Source organism: Scomber japonicus, chromosome 24 (assembly GCF_027409825.1).
Source record: "Scomber japonicus isolate fScoJap1 chromosome 24, fScoJap1.pri, whole genome shotgun sequence".
NCBI classification, from domain to species: domain Eukaryota; kingdom Metazoa; phylum Chordata; class Actinopteri; order Scombriformes; family Scombridae; genus Scomber; species Scomber japonicus.
Genome location: NC_070601.1, coordinates 7,398,948 through 7,422,930, shown reverse-complemented (window position 1 = coordinate 7,422,930; position 23,983 = coordinate 7,398,948). Strand labels below are relative to the sequence as shown.

Sequence of the window (23,983 nt, the reverse complement as noted above, 5' to 3'; positions counted from 1 at the left end):
CTTGCTCCTCTCAGTCGCCGAGTCAGTACTATTGGAAAGGACTCATGGTGTCTGATTATTGCTAAGGCCATTTTCATCCCCTGAAAAGCTTTTTTTTGCACCTTGATGTGTGTCTCTTTGCATGTGTGTGTGCATTTGCTTTGTTAGGACTGCGTCTCCTTATCCATGTTTGTGTGTGTTGATATTACTAACAAAAATGATGAACAGACACAGATGATACAGCTGAGAGAGATTAGACACTGATGCACCACGAAGAGTTTTTCACTTACATTTTAATACTCACCGGTGTCGTTAGTGTAATTGATATTTTAAGAAAGACTGCAGCACTGCAAAGTTTGATTGTATCAGCGTTGTGCTTTGTTCTGATTAGGATTCTTGATTCATTATCCCAAATATGTAAAATGTTGGGGGGTATTAACACCTTCCATCTGGTATTTCATCAAGACGGCATTTTAATGAGATTGTAAGCCATGTATAATATCTAATTTTCACCTTATACCAACTTTAGCGCAGCTTTAGATCTACGTGGAATAAGTATTAAAAATCACTTGGAGGACAAATTCAATTCATTAACTCTCAGTAACTCCTGGACCTTATTACGTTTTCTTCCCCAATTTTTTTTTTTTTTTTTTTACAGTTTTAGAATAAAAAACAAGTCAGCTTAGTTTACCCACAAAGTGACACCTTTATTGCCTCTCAACCCATGTTCTTGTGATGAGAAGGAAAACAAATGATGCTGAAATGATATCACCGTGCAGCTGCCAAGTTACCATAACACGTATTTAATACAAGTGCAAACATCTGTTATGAAGGTTTCTATTTGCAGAATGAGCCAGCTTTCCAGACACAAATGATGTCAAGATGTCTCCATAAGACAATACATTAGTGATTTCCTGACATGTCTATGCTGGTAACCCTGTGCGGATAATGTTGTACATACAATATTACATTACACCATCAGGTCTTTGACATGTACCATAGGGAGAAATCTGTATTTGTTACATTTTGGCATTTGATTTCTTTAAATTATTACAACATGTGACATTTTTAAAGGTGGGAAGGCTAAAATCTAATTAGAATTTTATGTTTAGATCTCATTTACACTTTGTAATGACATAGATGCAATGACATGCTTAATGACATCTGATAACGGACTTTTGCATCTACACTTGGCATTAATAAGCTTTCTCGTTATCTCCATTTTTCCCACAGATCTCATTATGAAAATTAAATAGGTGGGCCTGGCGGACTAATTAACAAACACGGCATGTCCCAGTGTTGCTGCGGCTTTACTTATTTGTCTTTAGCTTTTTTCGTTTAGGTTGCAGAGCTTGCTTTAGATTGTAGAGAGCGGAGGAGTAAAATTCCAATGAGATGATTGAAACGGAAGAAAATAGATTTGAAATAGACAGTTGTGTTGTTTAAAAGATGACTGAGAATGAGAATACGAAAATGAAATGCTTTGTTTGTGAATACCGTGTAAGTTGCCCTGTGTTGCCTCTCGGATTTCCCCCCTATAATAAGAACACATCCAAAGTTGCTAATTATGAACAAATGTAATTAATTGTGTTCCTCTTCTACAACATGCTATCCAAACAACAAACCTCAGGAGTGAGTTGTTCTCACCTAACCAACAGGAGCAAACTGAAGGGGTAAATGCTCCAATAAGCTGCTCCAAACATGCTTAATCATGTTGTGATATTGGACAGAGCCACAGCAGAGCGGTTATAGTGGGAATAGAAGTAGTGTTAAGTACAGGCTTGAGAAATGGACTGAGACCCCTGATAAACATGCTTGCACCATAAAACTGTCATTGCCTTGTCACCGCAAAGGCAAACGGTGAAAAGAGTGAGCCTGTTCTCCCTCCGCTCTCCTTTTACTGAATGACAAGTTGACAGTCCTCAGCTGATTGGACAGCGGGGACACGCCGCTCGTCCCTGACAGCTCTCAACATATACTCTTGATAAAGTCGTCAAGACCTCTGCTGTTCATCAATACCGCTACTTGTAGGAGATTAGTAAGCCATGCTGTGCTTATATGTACACCATATATATATTTCTGGTACATATGTCACCTTAAGCGTATTTAGACACAAAAAAAATATCTGTAGAACGCAGTGTGTGAAAATGTTAAAGCAGAGGATTATTTATTTGTAGCAAATTACATGTTGGTAAACAATATAATGTGGTGTTGGCTTAGGCACTGAAGCAAATCGCAGTAAAGTGTTGTCAAAAGAAAACCTTGTTGCATGCCACTTTCCTTGTAAAAAATAGACAGTTTATTTCATTTTAGACATAACAGGAAATACACAGTATATATCACATACCTGAGAGAACACAGGCTTTTTGACTTTTCAGCAATGAAATCTTCTAATTTTGCCTCTGCAGAAATTGGCCCAGCAGGACGAATAATAAGGCTCGAACACTTGACTGTGATTGAATAGGGTGAAAAAGCACTTGAAAAAAGAAGCTTTTTTTTTTTTTTTTTTTTTTTTGATAGTACACATTTTCACATTTTCTGTCTTGGCTTTGTTTATATGGATTTAGCTGAGCATTTCTGAATCAAACAATAGCATTATGGTTTCACACCACTGTGGCTCAGCTCCTTTTTTGTGTTTTTACCAAAGCTGGGTCAAAATATTACTTAAATCCCCATGGGATTACCAACAGAAGTAACGTTTTCAGTGACTGCTTACCAACCATTTGCAAGGCCAATTTATTCAATGAAAATGTTAGCTTTCTGAATCTGGCTTCAGAGGCACTAAAATGTATTTTACAATCGAGTCAGATGGTGGCTTTTAGTCTCAATTTGCTCAATCAACTCTCAGCACTCTTGCCTGATTGTGTTATTTTCTCTGCTGTCATTGTCTCTGCAGTCCCTCCTGTGCTGTCGGTGTCCCAGCAGTCCTTCAACGCTACAGCTGACTACCAGGAATCAGTCACCTTTACATGCATCACTTCTGGATCTCCTGACCCTGTGGTCACATGGCACAGGTACCTTCAACTTAATTAATACCTTCACAATAGTGTCAGCTTTGGAAACAGGTAGGTCCATGAAGACACAGGATTACTGTATCCATGTAATAGTGTAGACACCTGGACATTACACTAATTATATGATTGTTGAAAATGTCATTAATAGCTGAATGGCTACAGGGATTGGCTCCTGTTCAGCCTGAAACAGTCAAAAACTAGAGGTGTGACAAGCTGACATTCATTGTGAAAGGAACCTTCAAAACAACATCCTGACACTACCCACCACCATTTATGACTCAAAAGTGGCCAAGCAGCACACCCTGGAGAAATCGAGGCAGTGCCAACTTAATGCAAATGTACTCTGACATGCTGGAGCGACAACCTTGAAACACAAATCACTCTTGTTTTGATTCCCTTTGGGTAAAAGGAAGCTTAGCTGTTTTCTACTCTGACTGGACTGTGTACTGTAAAAGCACTTCAAACAAATGGGAGAAAAAGCTTCCCCATTCAGTATAATGTAATTTAACAAGCGACTCTGGCTTAAAAAGAAAAATGATGCATGGAGACACATTACTCAGGATATGAACTTCTTTGTTGTGTGCTAGTATGCTTTAAACAGGAGAGAATAACCAATCACTGCTTAATATGTAATTTAATTGCTCAACATGATCACCCAAACTCTTTATTTGTCTTACAGTGAAAACCAATTGTGTTGGCTTTTATTTGTACTTGTGAAAGATGTTAATATTTTCTTGAACAAAGCACAGTCAGCCTGCATATTTTCAGTGTAATTTTTTAGTTACAGATCCAGTAGATGTATTTTCACAGCTCTAACTGAGGAATTTATAGTCCACCCTCGCATATCGCTGTCAGCAACCACACAATAATATCACATGCCACATAGCAGCAGTGTGAAAATTTGCACCTGAAGAGCATTTGACACCCCGTTATCCACTCTACACCTCGACATCAAGTAATTAGCTTGCACCCACTCAGCAGCCTATCATGACAAGCTATTTGCGCCTATTGATAACACTTTATTTCCACTGAAGTTCAGTGCTTTCTACTTCTAATGCACTTTTTGTTTTTTTCTTTTTCTTGCTAATTTATCTTAATGGACCATAGCAGTGTTTTTATATGTTTAGCCCATTTAGTACAAATCAATTATACCCTATATGACTGCTGACTGTAGCATTTTCGATCTTTTTAAATGTGCACTTCCCACTTTCGAGGCAGCAGTTAATTTCACTACAGTTCAACTTGCATGGGGTTCACACTCTCTTCAAGTAATCCATCAAAGTTAACAACATGCATGTCTGATTTTAATTGTATTTTTATTTTTCAAAAATAACATCATCACGAAGATCAATTTGTACCGACAGCTGCATTATCCTACAATGGTGATGCAACACTGATACAGTAAGAAACATGGTTAACACGATATATCTGTTATTTCCATGGTGATGTATTACCTTCCTCCAGCAAGTTTCAGGTTTCTGTAAGTTGCCGTGCTGCACTGAAATTAATGGAAATTAATGGCTGCCTGGGAGGAAAACACATTCAAAATGTAGCTATACTGTTCATATGCATGGTATTGTGAATATAACACAGGCTATGCCAGCAGTGTCAATATTGTCATTCTGTTGGACAGGTGACATGTTCTTTATAACTACAGCTTTACAATCAGAAAGAAAGAAAAGTGTAAAATGATGGCTGGTGAAATAACCATTAAATATAGCTCTGAACTGAACAGAATGACACATAACATTTAAGTGTGAAGTCTTAAACGCCCCCACTTACAGCAGCTGTCAGTCTTTTCCATTTCAAATTATTATTTTCTGTCTTTAGCTATCACGTGTTGTTATCTTTATTGCAGAGTAGAAGAGTTTGATTGTACTTTCTTTTAGTTTTTGCAAATATTCATTAGGTATAATGTGTAGTTTACAGTTGACAGTGATGGCCTACAAAAGGTTCACATGTACTGTAGAGCTTGTGAACAGTGAGTAGAAGCCAGAAGCACAGTCAGAATTGACTGGGTAAAGTAAAGCAATTCATTTAATGAATATGCAGGAAATTGTGACATTGTGAAATAGGCTACTGTAAACACAATATTGTAGTGACATTTACAACAAAAACATATAGCAGGAGGTATCTTGGATATTTGCTTTGAATACAGTGACACAACTTAATTAATTTCTTTCAAGGTTTTGTTGCTCAATAATTACTATTGTGTTTTAAACAGTATTAAAACACAGGTTTATTTTTCCTTATAAGTATTTTCAGTGCTACACATGGTACACAGGTTATTTTGGGGACACAGGAAAAGAGAGCACACATCAAGTGAGACAGAATATGTAGATCAAAGGGTCAACAACAACATATCTGCATTTGCATATTTACTGTATCACCTAAACTAAAAAGGTCACATATTCCAGCATTTACATGATGGCAGGAACATTGTACAGCTACAATACCAGTCTACTGAGATGAATGCATCAGTTCAGTATTTTGGGTCACGTTGTTTTCATGACTGATACCAGCATAATATGAGCTGAAGCGTCTGTGTTGTAGTTTTGAAAGAGAAGTCGATCATGGCTGAAAGAAGCAAAGTTTGAAGACACTGCACAACTGGAAACAACCTCAGATTTGTAAGCCCTATCCATCTCCTTTTCTAGTTTCCAACCCCAACAACTGAAGTTATATTTACTCCTGAGTGTATTACCTTGTCTTTCAGTGATAGAGCTGCTGTACTGATTCAATTTTGCTATCTAATTGAGACTGTCCATGTGACAGCTTTGTGCCTACACTATTAAAAACTCAAGCAGTTTTAACTAAAACCAGGGTATTTTCATGGCGGTGATTGTCTCACCTAATATCAAATTTAAATTCACAATATAAATGTTACACAAAACATTGGAGGGCGAGGGAATATGCTAGCACTGGTTATTATTTATATTTTCTTGCTACTATACTGTTTACTCCACTTTCTGTCAGAACTGTCCGACATTTAATAGTACTAATCACTTACTATTGAAAGTAATGAGCTATCAGAATCAATAATGACAATAATAGTACTTTGTAGACTGTTGTGTGTAATATTCTGACCACACTCATGTAAAATAACCTTATATGTGGTTTATCCTCCTCTATTTCATTAATGTATTAAGTTCATTGCAGATATTCATATGTTGCCAGTCAGTTTCTCAGGATCAGCTGTGTTAATTGTTTGTATTTGACAGTGTGAGACAAGGTCATTTCCAACAACAAATGTCCCAACTCCGACTTGCATTGAATGCAGCACAAGCACAAGAGACATATTTGGATTGTATTTATACTCCCACAGAACAGGGTTATATAAAATGAGAGCACCCTCCTTTTGGATCCTCCAGCTCTCTGCCCCCTCGAAGTCCAGCACTGCCAAGCTAGCTAGCTATCGGTCAAGTGCATGAATTTGGATGCCAAAGTCAACCAAAGTTAAACTTGCTGCAAAATCATTGAGCCCTGCAGGTGAATCCACTCATTCAGATTGAAATTAATCAATTTTGCTGCAAAAGCTTGCTGTTATTAAATGCTCGTTTGACTGTTAATTAATGTATGGCATGATGCTTTGTTTTGATGCACCGCTCCATAAAACCTCAAGCTAAAAGGAAAATATTTGTGTATCCACTTCACTGTAATCCAGGCTTACATTTTTCAAGTGGCTTAATAAAATGTAAAGCATTTGTCAAGGGTAAATGGCTTCCTCTCACTTTAGAAGCATCTCTTCAACTGTAACTCAACGCTGATCATAAACTCTGTCGTGTCCACTGACTGTCAAACGTTTTAGCGTATTCACCTTCATTTTTCAAGTCGGTAAATCTTGTGCGTCAATCAGAGACTGCAGAATTAAAAAGCGTCGCATCACAACACAACAATGAGCTACGGCGTGAACAACAATCACAACCCAATGTGTTTTTTTTCTTTTCATGCCACCCCTCCCAGTGTCCTCCAGCCTCCCAGTTGCATTTCCTGTCAGTGTGAGATTTCACCTTGTCCTCTGTGCATCTCGGGTAATGGACTACCTGTCAGCAGTCAGTCAGTATAATGACATTCAGTGCTGCAGCCCATCCTGTACTGTCCGTTCCAAAGATGAGGCCTCTCTTCATTTCCTCTTTGGCTTGCCAGAGTTATTATTACTTGGCTTTGGTGTTTCCTCTGTCGATTTTCAATTATCCTCCCTCCTGCTTTTCCTACAGTATGTGAGGCAGGAGCCCAGGCCTCGTCACACAATATTATTGTGTTTGTGTGTGCATGTGTCTGAGTCTAGAAACCTCCACATTTAAAATTCCAAAAAATAATAATAATACTGTTTTTTTCCGGTCACATAGTGTGAAACAATACAAAGAAGTCACTCAATACATTTAGAGGTATGCATTATTAAGTTCATTTTGGGATTCAATTTACAAAAATAGCTCATGAGGTTAAAATGCAGGATGCTAGTTTTAGATTGAGGGCATCATCTTCCATATCGACTGAACAGGTAAAAATAAAAATGCTGTTTTCATACCCATTCTTTGTTTTTTTAGGGTAGCATTTGGGCAGATTAATATTAAATGAAGATTGATATCAAAACTGCAACCGGTAAACATCAGGCTTTTTACCCAAAGCCGTATTTATTTGAAATTTGTATTCACGCTATTATCCCTACTTCACATTCACACTCACCTTGGACTCACATGTCCAGTACAACCACTGTTGGTCACTGAAGCAGCCTCTGGTTAAGTGCCTTGCTCAAGGACACTCAGATTTGGGTTGCTGAGGGAGAGAAGAGCATTATATATTCAATTTGCCCATCTGCATTTTCCCATCTGATCTGGGAACTCAAACCACTTCCCTCTCAGCCACAACACCAGCCGACATCTAACCTCTGGACTCGACTCTCAGTTTCCAGTATATCAGTGTGAGAAGTAATATCCATCCTGTCTGCTTGTGTCTTAAAGCGATAGTTCACCATCTGAATAATTCAACTTTTCTTACTTCTATAAATGAGAAAATTGTATTGTTGCCTTTTGTCTATCTTTGTTTTGATGTTATCCTGAGCAGTTATTTTTAGCTTATTTAAATTCTTGGATACTCATAGGAGACTGTTGTGCAAATGCCCCAAATTGACATATATTTAAGTTCAAGTGAAATAAACCCTCTAGTGGTCACATCAATTACAATGAAAGTAAAGTAGGAAATTAAGTCCAATGTTAAAGTCATTGGACTTAAAAATGGGAGCTTGCTGTTCAAGCTCCACATTTCAACCACAACAGTCTCCTAACCTAAAGAAGGTAGTCTTTTAACCCAAACGGCATTGCTATTTTATCTCAAACCAACTATAACCAGACCTTGTCATATCATAAAATGTACCAATTTTTCAACAGTGGTTTGGAAAGCAGAGTTTAATAATATAATCCTGCCCTTTACTGCGTTGGGTATCAGATTAGAAAGGGCTTGTATGTGCACAGAAAGTATTTTGTCGTCTAATTTGGAGGACTTGTTGGGGAGTAAGTAGCAGTCGAAATAATGCTTTGTGCTCATTAGCCTACATTTAATAGGGTTTATTTACAGCACCAGGACATCATCATTTGGAAATATTGTTGTGAACTGTACTATAGGCTGCAACTAACAGTCATATTATTTAGTTATTTTAATAGCTGTTATTCTGCCAAAGCATCAAAGCATCGATGTAGTGCTGGTTTATCCAAAGTAAACTTGCTACTCAATTATGCTATGTAAACTTTTTAAACCCTTCACTAAATCCTTAGCCTTATTACCTCCAAATATGCTTATTCCTCACATATCTATGCCTCTATTGGTTATTCAACTATAAACAAGACTCTATGCTGAGTAATGTAACTGAGGTCACGTAGTCTGTACGCAGGTTACTTGCTATCTATTCTAAAAAGGGAGCAGCCTGACCGCCTGCACAAAGCTTACCATATCTCCAACTGACCTTGTCTATCATAGGATAAAGTGAGCCTTATCATATCCCAGCCAACCTCAGTGGACAGACAGATGAATTGCTTTGAAAGAGACAGGTCATGACTGGCTTACTGCTCCCAGGACAGAAAATGACCAGAGAATTTAGCTGATAAAAAAAGCTAATAGTAGCTCTTAGATATTAGCATAAAACACTACATACTGATTAAGACACTTAAACTGGCAATTTAAGGTCTGTCATCATTGTTCAGAATGCAAATAGCAAATTGAACACACAACAGCATGGTATTCAATCATTGTTACATTGTTCTCATCATGTTCCGGTCTCCAGAGTAATTATTGCAAAAAGTGATCCATACATTTACACAGAAGCATTTACACATCATAATTAACACACTGTAGAGTCTTCAACCTGTGCACTATGTGGATTGTTCTCTATGTTAACTGCATGATTGTTTAGTGTATAATAGGTCAGAAAACAGTGAAAAATGCCCAGTTAACATCTTTTTTTTAGCTTGTTTCCCAATTCCAAGGTGATTAAGTTTACTACCAGTGAAAACTATTAATAATAATTGCATTCAACAAGCTAGTAGCAGTAAATTTGGTTGATAAGCAGTTGCCTCTAGCAGGTTAATTCAGCCATATGGTGCAGGTTAACAGAAAAGGAATATCTGTTCTATCTTTGGAGAGATTTAACAGCTTTGATTGCTATTTCTACTTGATCACACACTTTAGTCATCCACTAATTGAGCTGCATGCAAATGACATAAAGAGGCATCCATGCCCACACCATTACACCTCTGCTATGAAAATTAAATATAGACAGTGATCAATTTGGTAGTTGCTTTTTTTCCCAGAGTAATTTTCCAACAGAGTCCAATAAGAAAAGACATTAAGTCGGTACTTTATTCCACACCACACTAGAGTCATTTAGTAAGTGCTGCAGTCCTGAACAGAATATACACAACAACACAAGTGAGCTTTGACAAGACTGAAACACTGTCTGAGCATATGAAGAAGATATTTTTCTAGATGGCAGAGTTTGCGAAGTTGAAATTCTACAAATGATTCATTGAACTATAGTTTCAGTATTTCAATTATAGTATGATAAGTCTACCTGGAACAATACTTTTATCATGCTTGAAAGGGTTTCTATAAAAAGTACAGTTTTGTTTTTGGAACTGCATATGTGCTATAGATAGAACTAGCTTCAAGGTGAACCTGTCTTCGTTTAACCTCCCTCTCTCTATGGGATACAAAGTGTTAAGATTATACATCTGTAACATCAAGCATGTGCTGCAGTGTGAATTGTGCCGAGGTCACTGTCAAATCTCACTCAGCTGTGCTGTGTTTGAACGCTTTTGCTTTTTCTGTTTGTGCAGGAAAGGGCAGCAGCTGGAGCCATCGGAGCAGTACATTTTGAACAGGCTGGAGGGAGGGCGGGGCATGTTAACCATCCGCAACATCCGCCAAGGTGACGGGGGAACCTACACCTGCAAGGCCACGAACAAGGCAGGGTCTCAGGAAAGAGAGATCTTCCTCAAAGTGTTCGGTAAGGACAAAGAAAACCGAACATCAGTCATTATTACATGACAGTTTGAGAGTTTCTCACTAGAAATAAAGCCACTTACTTATTTATACTGAGTGGAATCTGCTTTTAGAGTTGAAGAAAGGTGCTTGTTTGGTATTATTAGTCAGGAACCATTGGAGAGGCAAAACATACAGATACAATAACAGTAATACTTGCAAACAAATTGGCTTAATAAACTGTTTAAATTATTAGATACAGATTCACACTATTCCCTATGGGTTATGGTTGTGCTTATGGCAATTCAGCATCCGATTTCAGCCATTTGTTGCACCACTGCAGCTCTAGGTGGAAATACAGTATTGAGCATTAACAGGCCATATCTTTCTTAAATGATCTCCCCCACAGTTATCCTGTTTACATTCTTTGATTCATTTTTTTTTAATATAAAGCTAGAAAAAGTTTGCCTTGTCTTATTAGTAGATGTAAGACTCTTTAAATGCAAGGAATACACCAGCACAATGGGGATGAATTTAATTGTATGCAGTAATTCAAAAACTACATTTATATTTTTCCAATTATGTTACTATTTTGTTTCTTTCCATTCTTTCACTCTCCGTTGTACATGGGTTGTAAATGTTACAAATCTCAGAGAGAGATCTCAAAATCTGGACAGAAACACCAGCTACTTGAAATGTCTCCTATTATTTAAAAAGTTTGCATATTTTTCATTACCTATCACTTCATGAATCATGGAAGCGTTTAGGTATACCAGCCTTGAATAATGTTTTATGTTGATCCATAAAGCTTTATTGTAAGGGCGTTGGAAAAAAAATTCAATTTCATGAAAAACTGTTTTTCATGAGCACAAATGTTCAAATATCTTCCTCAGCCTTCTACAATAACAACTGCATAAATGTGATATATTTCTCCTGAAAGGAAATATTTCATTTATTGCTTCTTATTTGAATTATTGCACTCCTCCATGAAAAAAAAAATCAATTTATATTTTCATAAACCTGCTGGCTATTTCCTCGCAGATCACTCTGATAGTGAGTATTCTGCTCATGAAAATGTATGGAGATCTGTGCTCTAGTCATCAACATCCTTTCAAGATGTGAGAAGCGCTTGTTCTTCAAAATGCACATTTAAATGAAGAAGTTAAAGGGGGAGGGAGGAGTTCAGCTTTTCACTGTGCAGTGGGGAAACTCAGTTGTAAGTTAGTTTTATTACCCTTGACAGCACAGGCGGGAGGAGAGGGCATTTAAGTCAGATGGTGTGTTTGTGAAGGTGTGTATTTGTTCCTCATTCATGTTTAAGACACCAGATGCGACAAATGTTCCCTTGTATGATTACATGATTATAGGTGATCGACTTTGCCTAGATGATGAGTGTTTCAGCTCCAAATGAGATGAAAGATGTGAGAAAAAGAAGGTGTGTTTCTTGTATTTCTTGAATAGGTGATTTTTCATTTCACTTCAGAGAATGGGGATTGAGTTGTTAAAAGGTACACAAGCTGCTGGATATTCATTTTCTAGACCCATGACCATGTGTTGCCACAAACAGGTTATTGTGGCCATTTATAGCTTGAAACCTATTCATTCCTCTTTCACATTCATACACCTGAGGACATTCACGTCCAGGGCCCCGTATCATTGCGATGTGTTGACTGGCTGCTATGGAGCATCGCCATAGCAGCTCTGGAGATGTAAATGCTAAAGGTGCTTCTAGCTACTGTCAAGCCGTCAGGGATTATGTCAAGTTGTCTTGCTTTTAAGGCTCCAGGTCATTCAATACTTTAAAGCAAAAAATCCACCATTTACACTGTTAGAAATAGCCACATTTCTTTAGTGATGCTATAGGTCTAAACAGAGATATCTCAACAATGGTTTGATGTATTGCCATGAAAGTTTCTACAGATATCCATGATCCTCACAAAAGGGACCTTGTTGAGTTTGGTGATCATCTGACTTTTTTTCGACTTTTTAGCACCAACCTGAAAAGGACATTTTTGGTTTTCAGTGACATATCTCAGCAAGCATGGGATGTGTTGTCATGAAAACTTCTACATTCATTCCTCAGGATAAATTGTAATAACTTGATGATGATTATTTCTTGCTTTCATCTACCACTATCATCAGATCAAAACACTTTGGGTCATGACTAAATATCGTCAAAACTGGTGACATTCACATCAATATGTAGTAACGGTTTGCATTATGATTTCTTCCAATTCCTGCAAAGGTGCACACACAGCCCAAAAATGATGACCGACAGGCTGTCTTAGCAGATTTTACACACCCAAATATGTCTGTACACATACAGTATGTAAATGTAGTCAGACAGTCAATGTGGATTAAACAGTGTAGATATGTGTTTTTGTTCAGTTGTGTGTTTTCTCGTTGTTTTGACAAATACCTCGACGAGTTGACAGTTTGATAGGAGGAGCTTTTTCTTCATCTGTACAGGGTAAATGTCAGGTTTTGGTAAAAGAGAGAGGTCTTTTTTCTAAACTTGTAGAAGGTAGAGATACCCATCTCTCAGTTTCCATCTTCCAGATGTATGTTGTCAGTACTCTGTGAAAAACAACACCATTTTTGTCTTGCACATTTTACTTTTTGTTGCCTATAAACAAATAATATCTCCACATTCATTATTCAGGATTTAAAATATAACCAGAACAGTAAATTACTAAACCAGAAATCACAGGCTGACAATACATAATAAAACAGTGTCTGATAGTGTATTATCTGTAGTTAAACCCACTAAGTTTATAGTGTTACAAGAGGCGTCAGGGATGACAGCAGTGAATCTGGCCTGACATTTGCACAGCTAAAACAACAAATACACACATTTGATGTTCTGATACCTGTCAGAGGGAGAGGGATAACAAAATGTCAAATATTGCCATTGAGGGGGGATGAAAATATTCTCCAGCTACATATAAAGCAGCATTTGGGGTAGTTTGAGCCATTTTCTGCAGAAATGGCAACAAAGAAACCTAAGTGCTGTATAAACCAACGATGAGTCAAAATGGACCAAACTGTGTCTCCAGTGTTGAAAGAACAATCAGTTATACCAGTTTGTCACTTTTTGTTCTAAAAATGACATTAATGGCTTTTTCACACTGTTGTGTTTTTTAATATCAACGTCAGGATTGACACTATGAAGACACTAAATACAGCATTTACAGTTTTAATCATTATAATACCTGCAATTATTGTAATAGTTGTAATTATAGTTATTAACACATGCAAAAGGGTTTTTTTTAAAGAAAAAGAAAAAAAAACTTGCTTCTCTATTGTATTGGGATACAAGGAAATATACAGAAGCTCATTTAAATTTACAAATCAAACTGAAAAGAATACACTCCCAAATACTTCAAAACCTGGAAGGTCACATTAATTCAGGATTTTTATCTTTCCAAGACACAAATGCTTCTCAGTTCATTCTCATTTAGAGTTGAAATGTTTTAGATAATGTGTTATTAATAATGTTCCCTGCAGAGTGGTTTTTGCACCGCGCTTGATAAAGAGACGTTTTTTCTATTTAATATTTGCATGATGAAGGGCATCTGGGGCAAAACGTCTGCAGATAAGGTGGTGATGAAGAACTGGTTCACGCCGGTCTCAGTACTATTAACAGTTTGATCTGTATGTGTGTGTGTGTGTGTGTATGGGTGTGAGGACTGTGAATTGTGTATCGTGTACTATCTGTGTGTGTATTGCTGACTCCATACATGTGTAAGTCTGATGCAAAAACCCATCAAAAGGTTTAATAGATGTGAACAATCATCTAAAGTGCTCCTCACATCTTCATCTCTGCAGAAATCATCCAAACAAGTCATTTAGTCTCATTTTGGTACTTTAAAGCTCCTTTTTCTTAGAACAAGAAAAAAACTTTTATGCTAATGGGTTGAGATAATCTTCCTTGTTCCCACTAGAGCTTCCTTCTGTCTTGACACAAAACAAAATCAGGCAGATTGTTGCACTCTTATCAAGAAAAACATAATTGATCCTAGTTTTTTCTTTTTTCTTTTTCGGAAGTAAGTTTGTTTTAGAAATTAGTGGCATTATCTTTTCCTTATTGGCAAATCTGCTTGGCTTGTTTTAGGAAAACACGATTTTGGAACTCAATTGTAAACCAAATAACTCATTAATATGTAAATTTTGTCTTCTGGAGTGAGTGCTGAAAAAGCCTTTGGTTCTATGTTGAAGGAAAAAAACAGTTTTATCATGTTTTGGCCATCATTTCTATCTGGTATGACACTGTACTTGCTTATTTGGAAGAGAAAATGAATACAGTTGTGCTTAAATGTTTTCTGTGCAATGAGGGATTAATGCAATGAAGTTACACCGGCATTGGTTAGCTCAGTCTTTAGCATCAGCAGCTAGATAACACACACACACACACACTTTCATACAGTGGCTTTATGACCTGACACTTCTCACCGACTACTCCGCTAATTCCCTCAAACAGTTAGTTTACTTCTTTTGTTGCACTTCACCTTTTGCTCTAAGCTTTATTGGTGACTTTACAAAGCTCTAGTGTTCATATGTGGGTTAAGGAGGGATTAGTTTACCCTTCAAAGTCCTGATGGCTGCTCAGATTATTTGACGGTCCTTCAAAGAGCAGAGCAAACTCTAAGCGTGTTAGAATTTGCTGCAAAAAGTAAATTAACCGACTAGATTTTGGGCGTGGTTCATCGATCTAGGACCACTCGTTTTAACTCCATTGGACTTCATCGTAGTGATGTTGATCTCAGTAATTGAGTTTCTGCTTAGTTCCAACGCACCACAATCTCAAATGATGGTGTTTAGAGTTTAAACCCACCTGAATCTGATTAAGAGAGTTCAGTGTTATCATATCTGAAAATGATTGGCCAAATTGTGAAATATAGAGTTAGTTTGGGTCAACTATAACCCAGCTTGGTTTATAGTCATGCAGTGAAGTTCTTTCTATTCCCAGAACATTGATCTATTCACCAAAGGCCCTCGCAGGTATACAAACGTGTGTATGTGTGTGTTTGTGTGTGCCTGTGTGTATGTTTGTGTGTCCTCATGTTTTGACAAGCTCCCAAAATCCCTTGAGATGGCTTCTCCACCCTGAGGTAGAAGCCAAGTGAAATTGCAAAAACACTTCCCAGCCCACTCACCCCCAACGCCCCCCACTCCTGGGGCGGTGTTAAAAGCCTTCAGCGGAGTAGTCACTATTTTTCCATTCACTTCCCCTCTCCGTTTGGATTTAATGCCATGCTACTTTGCAAGTACCCTGTTAAGGACTTAAGTGCGGTGTATGGTGGAAGGGGAGGGGGAGCAATCCATGATTCATGTGACATGCTCTGTGCCCTTGACATGCATGGTGTTCCAGAGCTTGCTTAGAGCGCCTTATCAGGAAGAAGCGAGCAGGGAGCAGCCCCCAATGGCATGCTTTTCAGCACTTATCCCGGTGTTCGCTCAGCGTCAAAAGCAAATCACACGGTGCTGGAGAGGCATCCGTCCAAACAAAAATCTATATTTATTTAAAACAAAAAGGGTGGAACACACACGGAAAGAGAGGCGGATTTTGATATGTTGTCAGCTTTTAAACTCGAGCAAAGTCCGTTTTTGTGTTGTTATCTAGGCCAAAGGATCTACGCGAAATAGGCCAGAGGGCATGCTTTCCCCGCGATGCGAAAACCGGAGAGTACGACAGCAGTATATAAATGATCTTGGCCCAGACTGTCAGTACCAAAGTCATGCATCAGCTCTGTGTTTAAACCCCGTGGTATAGCCTTCATCTCTCCTCCCTTATGAGTTAGATCTTTGACAGTTTCTCTCCTGTGCTCCTTTTTACTCACTCACTCCCCTCGCCCCCTCCTCCTCTATCACACCGATTCCCCCTGCCTCTCAATCTATTCTTCTGCACTCATCTAATTTTTTGTCTCTTATTCATGTCCCCTTTTCCCCCCGCTGTCCTCTATGGCCTCCAGTCCAGCCCCATATCACCCAGCTGAAGAACGTGACAGCGGTGGAGGGCAGCGCCGCCATGATCTCCTGTGTGGCTGAGGGCGAGCCTCTGCCAGACATTTCCTGGAGGAGAGCCAGCAACGGTCAGACCTTCGTGGACGGAGACAAGGTAGAAACTGCCAGAAAGTCCATCTGGCTTTGTTTATGTGTGCAGCATCATACAGTACTGGATAGAGGGCTATATGACACATGGGGAAAACTACTTAAAAAGCACAGAGCATTAAAAAGAAGAAGAAATTCACCAGTACTACATCCACTTTATGTTAAAGCGGGCATATCACACATATTTTCAAGTCTATATTTATATTCTGGGGCTCTACTGGAATATCTTTGCATGATTTACAGTTAAAAAAAATCTCTTTATTCACTTTATACTGGCTCTTTATGCAGCCCCTTAGTTCAGCCTCTGCCTGAAATAGGCTGTTTTAGCTCATGTCTCTTTAAGCCATTTAGCAGACTTTCACCAAAAACAGTAGTAGTCAGATGTTTTATTACTCATTCTTTGCTCATCATAGAAGTTCTCAAATACATCCGTGTTCAAGCCTGAATGCAACCTGAAATATGCAAGTGGACGACATGAACAGCCATAGCAAAAAAGGTGGATAAACCCTAACCCTAACCCATGTGCGAACAATCTGACATAAGCTTGATTAGGAAGTAAAGGTAACTTACATGCATGCACCTCATGTTAACATCTGATATTATAACAGTAAATACATGACATACAATCACAAAAAGTGTGATATGTCCCCTTTAAATAGTATACAAGAAAATCTATATGTGTATATGGCATTTCCTTTGAATTACATTTTCATTTCAAATTGGAAAAATATTCAACACCTATAATAATGCAACAAAGTGTAACCATGATACAATCTACAGCTGCAAACAGGATCATAGAGTTCAGATTGCACCTTTCTACCAAAAAGTAAACTTTTCGGAGGAATTGTACTTTAGTGGTTTGCAACCTTTTTGACAGCTGAGCATATGAGTTTGACTCCATCTTGGGACAATGCCTACCACCATCAACCCAAACAGAGGAAAGGTGAGATGAATGAAGCCAAAATGTTTGTTTTAGAGAGAAATGGGTGAGAGAACTTCCACAACACTCTTACAGTATTTATTGCAGGGTTTGTAATGTTTTCTCCAATCCCCCTGCATTATATATATATATATATATATATATATATATATATATATATATATATATATATATATATATATAAGTATATAAACTACATCCATCTACACTTTCAAACCTGCATATTATATTTGTTTTTGTTCTCTGAATATGACACGAGTGAAAAGCTTGTATTTGCCAAATGTTAACTCTAAATAGACCCTGAAATGCACCCCTGTTTTTTAGACAAGTTGCTATTAGGTTTCATTAATGAGGTTTTGAACGGTTATAATAAAACCAAAGTTGTCCTAAAATCATCTAAGAGGGAATAATGTGGTTTTTAACTGGAGCTATGGCATAAAATGTTTAAATGTAAGAAAAACAGTGCAGGTAAAATGTTTTTTATCTTTATGCTGAGCAATAACATATACTTTGATATATATATATTGAGAAAAGTTGACTTTGTTTGTGTCTGTTTCAGTACAGGGTAATTACTTGTACTGTATGTATAAATTGACATAATCATTCCCATTTGCCATCCATGAAAATATACAGTTAGAGTCACTTATTACTAAGTGCTGGTCAGACCTTGTCTAAATGCAGATGCTGATACTATTTATGCTCAGTGGTTGATGATGGAGCCCTTATCTAGACAACACAGTATGTATTTGTTTCTCAGTACTATAACAGAAGCATGAAAGACTCAGATAATCAAATCAAGCAGTAGATGCTTTCACCTTTATCCATGCTGTTTACAGTGAGTTTTTAAATCTCCCGACTTTGTTGAGATTATTATCTCTTGGGAAATCAGCACACACATTTATTCTGATTAGCTTTCAGCACAAAGAAGCAACTAGAACCTTGAAGTTTTCAGGGCAAACATTAATATGTTAAATTTACTTTGCTTTGGTTTGTACAACTATCTGACTTGGCAACATTTTACGTAATTCAACTTAAGAAATTGAAAAGGCACTAAGTCTCTGTTGTGTGTTTTTCTCTCAGCATCCATTATTGACTTTGTCCATAAGAACAACCTCACAAATCAGACATTGAACTGCAGCCGCATTTTGTTGGAAAAGTAATTATTCTTAAACAAGCTGCCATCAATGTCAAAAGCATGTGTACTTCCATCACTGCTTCCCTGGCAGGGGGCTGAAGCTTCCACAAAAGCAGTTTTTAAAAAAAACATAAAGATGGCAGCCGTTCTTTTGCTTGGGAAAAAGGTCACAGCAGAGATAAATGAATGTGTGCATTGGCTCGAATCGCTCGGGTTGATAAATCACAGCCGAAAATGAGAGTAAGTGCTTCTCTTCCCACAGCAAATGCAATTATGGAAATGCGTAGTGCAAACCAACACACCTAAACATACGCAAAGACAAACACGGCTTGTGCAGCACGAGGCATGATGGATGGCTGTAGTCATTTGGGTTTAAGGCAGGATGTTCCTCTCTCAATTTGCTCTCCAATCTGCATATCCACTCGGCACACACTCCTCTCTTGTTGAGACATTAAGCTTCGAAGGGCTTAGTTTTACTCACAGCATTATGTTGCTTCCATTCTTCTCATTCTTTGTCAACTAACACAGCGACCCTCAGTAAGAGAAAATAATGAGATACAGTTAATAAAATTAAAATATGAACCGAGGTAGCATTTTAGTCGGGTATTGTGTCACTCCTCTGGCATTTTTTTCATGAATGGGCAAGGTTTGCAAACTCTATTGTGCCCTCTGTTCTATTCATGCAGAACATCCAAGGCTGCAAAGCTAATATCATTAAAAGTTAGTACTTTTGCTTTAAAGGCGGTTTAAAAAATTGACAACCCTTGTGTGTTTCAATAGACTTAAACTTTTGAACAACTTCTAAACTTTTTCTCCATTTATTCACACGTCTTGATTTAAAGCTTTAGTTAACGGTAATTTTTGCAATTAAACCTTAAAAAAAAGCAGATCCACACCCACACTGAGACTATTGTTGTTTTTTCCAATTGATACCTGGCCACAAAAGCAGCATGAAAAATGAAAAAATAGAATCAAAAATAGATAATGGTAATGTTGCATTGTTTTGCCATGGTTTGGCTTTGGCTTCCTGTGCAACCGCCTTCGTTGGCCTCCATATTCTGGAAGCAGAAAGCCATTATTAAATGTCATTTTGTTGTTGTCACATGGATGAGGTGATACAGTAATCATACGAGTCATGCAAATATGAAGACCCCACGCCACACCACACTGTTGGAATGAGCAGTGCCTGCCAGAATTAGACTACGATGTGTTTCAAGCCTCGCTGACATTTACAGCTGACATTTTTAATATCTGAAAATTCTCCAACATTTGGACTGAAATAACACAGGAACAAGCTCCAGAATCCCATTTGAGAGATTGTATTTGAGATGTAGCTTTGTATGTTCACTGTAAAGGCTCTCTGAGGCCTCACAGATGGGATAGGGACAGGATTTCATACATTTCCCTTTTCCCTTTTTTTTTCTATTTCTACTACCTGCTCGTCCTTTAATCTCCTCTATCTCCCCCACTTCCTCTATTCCCTCAACTTCCACATTTCTTTGCCTTTTATGTGTGTGTTCTCATGTTGGATACCGCTCACGTGTGTACAGTACATGTGTGCTTGATCATGCGGTTGCAGAAACATGCATGTACCTGTATGTGTGTGTGTCCATGAGTGTGCATGCTTTTGTGTTCATGTCTGGCCGCTTGCCTTGACGTTCGACTGAGCTGCATATCAAACAGGCTGTGCTTTAGGGGCTGAGTTCGCCTCTAGACACAGACCCTGTCAGTTGGTGGAGAGTGGGGTGTGGGGTGAGGTGGAGGAGGTGGCGTTAGCAAGTAATTTCCTGACTCAGAAGCTCCCTCCTGGAAGATTTCCTCCCTTTCTTCTCCTCCTCCACCCCTCCTCTCTCTTCCCCCCATATTCAGCATTCCTATTCAACACACACTCACCCAATCCCATTGACCTCAGCTGGCGAAGCAAACAAGCAAAGTGTGCAGTGGCAGCTCAAAGAGACCAGAACCGAGCCTTTAAAAGCCGCTTCACCTCATTGGCTGATAGTATTGCTATGATAAGAGTACAGATAAGCCATTCTAAACAGGATAATATTGAAGCCGTCTATGAGCGACAACATAAAGGGAGTGTGATTCAGACGAACGGGCTTCAAGGCTGAGGCTTATGAGGCTTAGACACATAATGAGTATAAGCAGAAGCAGGAGGGCATTAGAAGAGGCTGGATGGGCATTGATGTACCGGGGAAATGTATGGAAGATGTGTGCAGACCAACACACTCACACAAATGTAAATAGGCAAATATAAGTACAGACATATACAAACATACATGCAAATGGCCACACATGACCACTCTGCTCAAACACACAAATGCAGACATAGTTATTCCAAGTTCAAGTGCACTATAGTGTAGACAGTAGAGATTAAATCTACAGCTCAATATCAGATGATATTTTCTGTCCAAAGGTTAACAAGTACAGCATATATGTGTATGATGTCACCTTACATGAATTACCACTTAAATTCATCTATTCTAAATACCTGATTTAATTAATACCATTTAATATAAAACCAGAAATTCCATTCAGGGCACGCTCATTTATTTAAAAACTTCAACATTAAAAATTGAACAGTAACTTTGTCTGTTTCATTATTTAAGCACACAGACTGCATTACAATAAGAGTTACAAATTAAATATTGGTCTATAGCCTTCAAGCAGAAAACTGCAGCGCAATAAATAGTCATTAAAACTACACCAACTGTATGAAATGTGATGCTATAACAAATAAATATGTGATTATGTGCTCTGATTTTGATTCATAATCTTTCAAGTTTGATTCAAACTTTAAGTATTTACGCATTTAAACAAACACACTTTTAAATTTAAATACTGCTATTAGTGTCATTTTTTTTTATAAATACTATTATTGATTTGGTATCTATGGGATCTATGTGTTGATTCCTGTGATATCCCTAATTTTATCCACTTTGTAATGTGATTATTGAGTTTTTCGGAAGAGTGGTTCCCAAACTGGGAAACGAGAGTCCTTGAGAAGGCTGCAGGTGGTTCCCAGCAAAAGGACAAAAAGATTCATTTCACTTTTATGACACCCACTTCCAGGAACTGTATCTTCTCAGGGGGGATTCTTTCAGACAAAATCCTCTCAAATACGAGGCTGTGGTCTATTGTGCATCTATTTTGGAGTCCTTGACATGAAAAAATGTGAGATTGTCTGCTTTCTCAAAATCTCGAGAGTGCTGGATTTTTCTAGCTTCGGTTTATGACCATTCCTCAGTTTTTGCTCCTCTAGTAAAAAGTAAAAAGGTATGTTTTTATGTTTTAAATCAGAAATTACAAATTGGAATTTAGAGCTACCCTTACTTTTGTAACATTTTTACAATATTTTTTTTTAGGTTAAAATGCTATTAATAAGGTAATGGCACTCTAAAATGTTAGAGATCCACCAGGCATAGAAACTCATCATTATTCCATTCTAATAATATTCAGTGAAAAGTCTGACCAATCATATCATTTGGTCTGACAAGCGACCTGCCTGTTGTGGATCCACGGCATTATAATACATCCATGATCCACGGAGATAGCCGTAAATAGACTGTAGCGACTGACAATGACCGACAAAAGTGGGCCAAGGCCTCCACCTCCGGCCGCTCCCACGGGGGAAAAAGAAAACTATACCAGAAAACTATTGTAGTGCGCGTTCGTGGAGGGGGAGTGTGGGGGTGGGACATAGGGGGGAGGAGGAGTTATTGCTGTTCAAGTTTTTTCAAAGTGCTCAGTGAAATGCAAGAAAGGTAAGAGTCGCTTTAATTTAATAACTTAAATTCTGAATGAAGGTTTTGCAGGCGGAATGTGGCTGGCATCATTAATATGGTCGTTGTCTTAAGTCAAAAATGGTGGAGGTGTAGCTCTGCTGCTGAATGTTGATGTTTCAATGGAACAAACAATTAGTGTTCACTTTTTATTAATGCAAGTTCTTTGCCTGCCATGTGAAGAGACCAGAAAGAGAGGTGACCCTGATAATGTTGATCTGATGATGTCATGACTCACACGCCACAGTGACCAAAGATAAAGTAAGGTCAATTGGCCATCCTCAGTTATCAGATATCTGGTAACAGTGTAGTTTAAGATATACAATGTATGGATTCATTTGTGGGACCTGAGTTCATTCATGGTCATAGGCCTTACACAGTATATGCAGTATAGAGTGAATAATAGCTGGTTAGCTACGGCAGCATGAACAGAGATAACATCCATGACTGAACACTTACAGGGTCTAAACACTCTTCCCACAGACAAGCTATCACAGTACAGGATACACAGTTTGATTGTCTTGTAGTAAGTAATCTCTGGGAATTGCAGTGTAGAATGACCACAGAAACGATGAAAACAATGCCGCCACAAAAAACACAAACAATAATCTTCTTGATCACAACTCTAAACTGCAGATACCTCCCACAGGATTGTAGGGTATCTCTTTGCTAAAGAGCTTTACCGGGAGCCACATTTATCTTTCTTTTTTTCCTTTTTTTTTGAGTTTTAATTTCTTTATTAGGAGCAAACGCACAACACTAATTTGCGTGCAATCCTACATTAACCCTCAGGCCTTGAGCTAAATAACATGTTTGTGTAATAATAACATTTTATATTTTACTATTCAACTATTTATCTTATTTGATTCTTTTGTTGTGTAGTATTTCTTATTCTTATTGTTATTCTTAAATTAGTTGACTTACTTGACTAATCAGAAGGCATCAATGTGAGAAAAGCAAACTAAGCAGCACCTCTGCATGGATGTATGCATGCGTCAAATTATATCCTGATTGTCTTCTAAAAATGAGACATATGCTTGCAGCGAGTAGCCAAGTGCAGAAACTTCTCAGATTATACAAGCCACTCTATTTACTTAGCAATGATAAGTTACAGCTGTTTTTGATGGCCATGTCTTTTTGTTCACGAAGGCCTCAAGAGCCCTGGATAGAGTGCCACCCTAATCTATGCCACATTGGGTGCTTTCATTGGAAATACCCCACAGCACTCTCAAACTCTATGAATAATAAGAAGAACTCAGCTAAAACTGTGTTTCCTATTCATGGCGGTGTCTTGTCTGTGAAGAGAGAATGTCAGCTTGTTCATTACACATTTGTATTAAGTACAGTAGACACAGTGAAGCAAACAAAAGCTTTTGTACGCTGGGTTATAATCATCATCTGATCTGCTGAAACAAGACCGATACAGGACTTTTTGCTTTGCAGAGGTTAGGAAAAATGTCCCTTGGCTATTAAACATGGAGAAAAAGAGTGTTTTAAGATAAAAGGTAGCGAGGGACATTGTTTTTAAATTATCTGACCTTCAAAT

The 23,983-nt window shown here is 38.0% G+C and overlaps 1 protein-coding gene across 1 annotated transcript in view; it reads left to right on the top strand.

Annotated features, from left to right (window-relative positions):
• Positions 1–23,983, top strand: part of LOC128354022 (neural cell adhesion molecule 2-like) — a 266,523-nt gene that overhangs the window by 205,311 nt on the left and 37,229 nt on the right. The window contains exons 7-9 of the mRNA XM_053314269.1: positions 2,876–2,993; positions 10,322–10,491; positions 16,439–16,584. Of these exons, the coding sequence (XP_053170244.1) occupies positions 2,876–2,993; positions 10,322–10,491; positions 16,439–16,584 (434 nt within the window). The remainder of the gene's footprint in view (positions 1–2,875; positions 2,994–10,321; positions 10,492–16,438; positions 16,585–23,983) is intronic.